General features: G+C 45.9%; 1 protein-coding gene across 3 annotated transcripts in view; it reads left to right on the forward strand.

Moving 5' to 3' along the window:
• The first annotated feature begins 821 nt into the window (after positions 1-821).
• prr35 (proline rich 35) overlaps positions 822-7,081 on the forward strand; it is a 7,582-nt gene continuing 1,322 nt past the window's right edge. The window contains exons 1-5 of one of the 3 annotated variants that reach the window (XM_088283710.1): positions 822-1,057; positions 1,621-1,707; positions 2,526-2,580; positions 4,320-5,794; positions 6,178-7,081. The exon at positions 6,178-7,081 is cut by the window's right edge and continues 1,321 nt beyond it. In XM_088283710.1, the coding sequence (XP_088139836.1) occupies positions 4,476-5,794; positions 6,178-6,970 (2,112 nt within the window). In that variant the 5' untranslated portion in view covers positions 822-1,057; positions 1,621-1,707; positions 2,526-2,580; positions 4,320-4,475 and the 3' untranslated portion in view covers positions 6,971-7,081. Of the gene's footprint in view, positions 1,058-1,523; positions 1,708-2,525; positions 2,581-4,319; positions 5,795-6,177 lie in introns of those variants that run through there. The other 2 variants (XM_088283709.1, XM_088283711.1) reach the window with 2 other exon arrangements.

The raw sequence follows: 7,081 nt of genomic DNA on the forward strand, positions 1-7,081 counted from the left end.
AAAGAGAAAACACTGTGACGACTTATTTGTAGGCCAGGCAACTTTAATTGTGCGGCACCATTCGTACACAAGCCAAGTCAATTGTGCTTTACTGACACAATGAAATTCCAAATTCAATTCTAAAGATGAAAATATTGAATCACCATCTTGGGACTCAAACATTGATTTGGAAGCACAACGTTATCTCAGGACGAGTATTTCTCTCAAGACTAAAACATTCTGTGGGGACCAGGTCCTACAGACTTCTCTCAGAAGTCGTCCTTTACTTGGGGCAAAACCACAGGACTAGAACATTATTTTGAAGTCAGATAGTTCTCTTGAGATTTGCTTCCATCTCTCAAGACAAGAACTTTTTTTTTAAATAGAATGTCTCGGGATTATTAAAACCTTTGTTTTGGACTTGACCATTCTCTTGGGAATGGTACAGTCTGTTGAGACCGCTAAATATTCTAAAGATTAGAATCGGTAACAGTACTTGAACCTTGATTTAGGAGTAGATCAGGACAAGAACTAGACCCTTATGTCAGGACTAGAGTTTTCACTTGGGATGAACCGAAACCGTTCTCTTAGAAATAGTACCTAGTACATATTGGGACCATCGTACCTTCTCTCGAGTCGAAAACCGGACCTCATCTCATGATTAAAACCTTCACTCAGGGCGAGCGTCTTTTCTTCCGAAGTGAGTATTACTCTTGAGTAAGCTTTTCTTTACCTAGCCAGGGAAGAAATCTTCCCACATATTTCAGAAACTAAAGCACTCTTCTTCACATCTTCTGGCGCGGCAGTCTTGCTCAAGAGTACGTCAAACGTCCCCCGCACCGTGGAAGTCAGTCATCCATCCAGTCATGGATCCTTCGCGAGGCATCAGGCCGGCTGTCGCGCCGATGTGGCCAAATGGAGGCTGACAGGCCGCCACATAGAGCCTAACCATCTGGAGCAAATATGACAGCGGGGGGAAGACCACGTCTGCTCAATCAGGAGGAAGGGCAGGAGAGCTCGGTGACATGGTGGACTAGGAGGAGAAAGAAGTGGAGACGGGGATGATATCTCGCGTGAGGTACAGGTCTGTTTTTTATTTTTTGGGCGGCGGGTTACTCAGAGTGGGCGGCACGATGGCCTCACAATACGGAGGTCGTGGGTTCGATTCCGGCTCAGGCCTTCCTGTGCGGAGTTTACATGTTCCTCCCCGTGCCTGCGTGGGTTTTCTACGGGTACTCCGGTTTCCTCCCACATTCCAAAAACATGCATGGCAGGTTGATAGTAGTTTGGACCGGTAACCCCAGGCTTCCCTAACTCAACATTAGTCCTTCCATTCCATTTAAAATGCTTAAGAGTTTAAATGTGTCCGTAATGAGGAGAATAACAAACTCCTCCTCGTCACGGTTGAATTAAGAGTCATGTCAAGTATTAAGACGCCATCACTCACTCATGTAACCTTTAAGTTCAACTTGGCTGCAAGGTAGAGAGCACGTTTTGACGATCCAAAGTGGAGGTGGTTGCAGGGTAAAGGGGTGTTAAGGGTGGGGTAGGGTGGCCGCTTTATTGTAGCGCCTGAGGGCGACGCTCCCAGTCAATATAAATGTGCACGCTCGCTCCTGCTGTGCTCCCATTTGAGTACAGGGACGGACGGGAGGCAGACAGACTGCACCGGGAGAACAACTGCCCTCCGCCGTTTGCAAAGACAGACACTTCACACTTCCATTGCAGGTATGACACACTTTGATTTCGTTTATTGATGCTTATGGTTTTTATTATTAGTGTTCATGCATGGACTAAGACGAGTCAACGTTAAAAGTTGATTTTTATTCATTCGTTTGTTTCCACTTAAATGATAATTTAACAAAAAAAATCTTATCTGATATTGTTGTTGTGGTTGTAAATATATATATTTTTTTTGTTATTATTACAAGTCATGCATAGACTAAGAAAAGTGCCTGTTAATGAAGAGACACTTTGCGTTTGTGTGTGTCTTTGGAGGCATTTAAAAAGAAAACCTTTCATTCATAATTTGTTTTTCCCCACTTTATTTTTAACCAAAACATATTTCAACAACTTTGTTGTGGTATTGTGGTTTTTATTGTTTTATGCAAATAATGCGTCTCGTATTTTGAATTGTATTCATTTTATCTGTGATGAATGTGTGCGTCACGAATTGGGAAAACGGCAAACATGGAATATTGTAACAGAAATAAAGCTTGGCTTCTGCTTGGCTTGCTATCATCGTGACCCGAAGAGCGATGGATGGATCGATGGAATTAAAAACTCCAAAGGATTTTTTTTAATTAAAAATTAATTAATACATAAATTCTGAATTCTTGCTGTAATTTTACACTACTGTTGAAAAAAATGCAACTAAATAGTATTTTAAATAATAACTAGTGAATATTTTTGTTATATTAATAATTACAATTACATTATTAATAATAATAAAATCGATTAAAGTTGTTATTACATATGTACTTTGAGGGAAAAAAAACACAAACACCAAAATTCCTCATTTAACAGTTTTTTTTTTTTGTTTCCAGGGCCGTTCTGTTCTTGGAGGGAGACGACTCACCATCCCTGAAATCATAAAAAAAGGTAATTCAATAAACAAACACGCGCATAAATATGTGCACTTTATTTTTATTTATTTATTTTTTGGAAAATGCCGTCCCATCACATGTCACGTTAGTAACTGCCGATGCATGTCAAAGTGCTTCTAGTGTTATTACGCTGTCCGTAATTGTAACAATAGATGTTCAAGTGGTTCAGCATGTTGGGTCATCGGCTTTAAAAGCCCAAAACAAGACCGCAGGGTTTGGATATGGAGTTGGAGGGGGTGAGGGAGGGAGGGGGGATTCAAAGTGCACAGTCAGATGTGAGTGATGCAGATATAGTAGCCAGAAGAGCAGGAAAAAATAAAATTATATATATATATATATATATATATATATATATATATTGATTGTCTGGTAACTGCAGCTGTTCAGCTCCATTATGAGCTTAAATTGGGGGGGGGGGGGTGTCACAGCCCCGAGGCAGACAAGGGAATCAATGAAATGGTCAACGGGCCCCAAAAGAACAACAAAAATCGGCAGCATCTATCAGCAAAAGTACGGTACTCATTGTTCTGTACTAAAGTAGAAGTATGGTTACTTAAAAAAAATAAAATAAATTAAAAAAAAAAAAAAAAAAAAAGAGATACTCTGGTAAAAATTGAAGTATTGATTCCCATTTGTTTTTATGTCGAGTCATCATTCACAGAGGTTGGGGGAAAAAAAAAAGAAAAGTTAACAAGTCTGTATAGCTACCTGAAAAATGTTTCACCTTTTCGAGTTTTCAGCCCTCTGAGGGGAAACCTCAAGTCCCATGAACGTTTTGGGACTACTTAGAGAAAATTGACACAAGCACGGAGATGAAATACAAACTCCACCATTGCCAAACCTGTGAGGCAGACTCGCTAACGAACTCACATCGCGTTGCCTCTATTTGGTTTCAATTATCTATCTTTTTAAATTATCTATAATATAATAATTTCTATATGATATATATAATATCTATAATAATTATATATCATTTTTTAAAAAGATCCTTTATCTTCAACTTCACTCTTTTATCTTTTGAATGACCTGAGGAAAAAGACGAAATGAAAGCCTGAAAGCAGTTTTCTTTTAAACGGCAGCTCCTCGCATCCTCATTGGCCGCAGGGTCCTCCATAAAGTGGAACAAGATAATAGTTTCTTTTAATATTTATTCAACTTTTTTTTCCCCTCTCCCCCGTATATGATGACTGTAAAAATAAAGAATATTAGGATGTTCGAGACCTTAACTAGCGAGATCAGACCTAGTTCAGGAGCGCTATCGAACTTATGCACTGTGTCTTGACCCAGATCCCGGTCCTAGCACTAATTATGCCCCCCAGGCATGACGCCAGGCACTCATTAGGAACCAGCCTGCTAGTTGGCCTTCAAGCTTTCTGGTCCCAACCACTAGGGGCTATCCCTAACGCAGCACAGGTGCACAGCCAACCCCCCCCCCCCTTGTCATGTCCCATTTGCTCCCGACCCCTTACCCTCACCCCGGCCTGGTATTCTGGTGGAACTAATGAGGAGTGGCAGGTACAGTGAGAAACTCAAGTTAGGTTAGTGTTGAGGTGACCTTTACCTCAGGTAGTCAACACATGCAGTTTGGGAGTTTCCAATCAAATTGAAAAAAAAAAAAAAGACATCGTTGCACCTCTAGGGCAGGGGTGTGCAAACTTTTGTGCTCAAGGGCTGCTTTGGGTCAAATGAATTTTTAAATGCAGCATTCAAGAAAATCGTCTTGTCTGTTCGCAGGTCACAAGAAAATGCATCTGAACGTCAGCAACCACGCTGAAAGCTGAAGGACAAAACCCAAATGAGCAGAAAGATCACAAAGCTGGTTGACTAGTCTTGTGAACGAGCCCAATCTGATTTAGAATTGCGCGGTCTTCCGAAATATCCGGAGCAATCATGTCCAAGGACGACAATTGCAAAGTGACGTCTGCCAGCAAGCACAAGGAGCGCAAGCCCAAGAAGCCTCACTACATCCCTCGTCCGTGGGGGAAGCCCTACAACTACAAATGTTTCCAGTGCCCCTTCACCTGCATGGAGAAGTCCCACCTGTACAATCACATGAAGTACAGCCTGTGCAAGAACTCTCTGTCCCTGCTCATCGAGTCCGATTGGCCCTACAAAAAGGGCAACGGCGTCCTGCACCCGGACCACCTGCGACCATTACAGCCGGGCCTCCGTACGGCTGGGAAAGAGGCACAGGACCAGGCAACACGGATCGAGGAGGCGCAGCGGAGGAGTGCGGAGGAGGAGGAAGTGGAAGATCGGGAAAACCGGCGGCAGGAAGAGGAAGGGGAGGAGGTGCGAACGTCGGTGAAAGAGAGGTCCGAAAAAGGGGACGCTGCAGAGTGCAAAGCAGATTCGGACTTGTTGATGGCAGACATGCTCTCCCTGGAAGATCAGCTCCTCCGAGCACGCTCCGTGGAGGTGGAGGCCCAGTTGAAACACTACAAGACCCTTTCCAAGAACTGTATGACGACTCCCGGCTTGCTCTCTGACCAGTGGCGCCTCCTAACCGCCAGCAAGGGCAAAACCGAAGGCGTTCAGGCCCGAATGAACGGTTCGATCCCGTGTTATCCTCCCCCGCCCAATCTGGTGGACTACCAGGACCCTGCTGGGCTCAACCTTTCGGTGCTTGGGGTGGGTTATCCCATCGGCCCGAGTCTTTTCTCCTACATGAACTCGACACTTCCTGCCACGCAAACCCACGCGCAGCTCGCCCAGCTCCCCTTCCTGGCTTCAGCCGCCCAACTCATTCATCCGGCCTCCGGCAGCCACACGGACAGAACTCTCATCCCTCCGCGGCTCTACTACCCGTTCCTTTGCGAGCACAGCTTCGGACCGGCCTCCAGTCAGAGCGATGCCAATAAAGGACACAAAACATCCACAAACACCGTTGACACGTTTTCTGTCGCTGCTTTCCAGCCCAAAGTTAACCTGTGGAAAGTGCCCGCCCTGAGGCCCGGCGCCACCACGGTTTCCCCGGTCGGTCGGACGTCACCTCAGGGAGATTCGTCCGACACGGCCTACAGGCTGGGGGATAAAGTGCAAGCTTCAGCCAAGGAAGGCAAAATGAGTTGGGGCCTCAAGAGGACGGGCGGATCCATCGTGAACCATGAAGCTCCCGTGGAAAAGAAGCCGACGACGGGTTTTACGTTGGAATTTCTGAAGAGCATCCAGACCAGTTCTACTCTTAATTTGCCATCAGACAAATTTAGGTAAGTTTTAGTCCAAAAGACTTAAATTATACCGACGAGAAGTGGATAATCAGAAAAATGACTTTATTATTGCAAGCAGTTTAGACGGTCTCTGTTCCAAGAATAATTTCCTGAGCCAGCCTTATGGTTCAGAATCACTGCTTAATCTGATGAACATCACTTTTGCTTAGCCCGGGTAGATCCGGGTCTTGTCTGACTCTGATTTAATGCAACAAGAAATAGCTCTAAACCTCAAATATGCTCAAAAGTCTAATCAGTCAATAGTCAAAACCACATTTGGGAGACTTGCTGTTATGTAAGAATCGACTGACATCAATTTACGATCAGTAAGAATTGACCCTTTTTGTCATTGGTAGGATGTTAAACTGAACATTTCTTTTCAGTTCGCAGAATTTGCACCCCAAGACGAGGTCATCAGAACCCTTGTACACCGATCATCTCACTAGTCCGAAACGTGAAGTATCCTCTCTATCGACATCTACCGGTGGGCACAGCAGCCACGACGTGATGACCAGGCGCCCCATCGGGGACGGGGCTTCGGATTCAGTGGCCGCTCTCCTCAACGACCTCTCAAAGGCCTTACAGGAGTATCAGGAAGCAGAGCGCAACATCTCCCACCTGGAGAAGGAGGACCTCCCCGTCCAGCACCACCTTTGGGATCATCTGAGTAAAATCCGAAACGAGCTCTCGCACATCCATCAAGCGCTGGAGAGGACGGCTCGCCAGAGCGACGGCCCACTGGACCTTTCGTTCAAAAGAGACCCCACCGACACGAAGGATTTCGGCATTAAGGACCACACGGCGGAGACGGACGAGGAGGAAGAGGAGGACGACGACGGGGAGGAAGAGGAGACGAAGGCCATGAGGGCCTCGCTGGAGACTCGTAAGCAGTCGCTGGACATGCTGATCAAGATGAGCAACGGCGGAGCATCGGTGGTTGCCGCCGAAGTCCTGAGTCAGGGAGCCCTGGCCATCAGGCACGGCCCCGCCGAGGCCTTGTGGCCAAGCAGAACCACCAAGTGCGAAGCCGACTCCAGCGTGCTGCTCTGCCCTGACGGCAGATCGGTCATGTTCGCAGACATCCCGTCCTCCGCCAAAGTGGCCAAAAGGCCGTCGTCCATACAGCGGGTGGAGGGGCAGTGCCCCCAGAGCCCTTTGATGGCGACAGACAATTAATCTTTGTTGTCTGTGGAGATTTTAGTCATCCACGTCATGGCAATCCGCAAAAGCTGAATCGAGGCAAGTGGACTGTTCTTGGTTGTTGAGGATGTTTCAAGGGTGAGCTGC

The sequence above is a fragment of the Idiotropiscis lumnitzeri genome, chromosome 20, assembly GCF_059441095.1.
Source record: "Idiotropiscis lumnitzeri isolate Australia: NSW breed Sydney's pygmy pipehorse chromosome 20, RoL_Ilum_1.0, whole genome shotgun sequence".
In the NCBI taxonomy this organism is placed as follows: Eukaryota; Metazoa; Chordata; class Actinopteri; order Syngnathiformes; family Syngnathidae; genus Idiotropiscis; species Idiotropiscis lumnitzeri.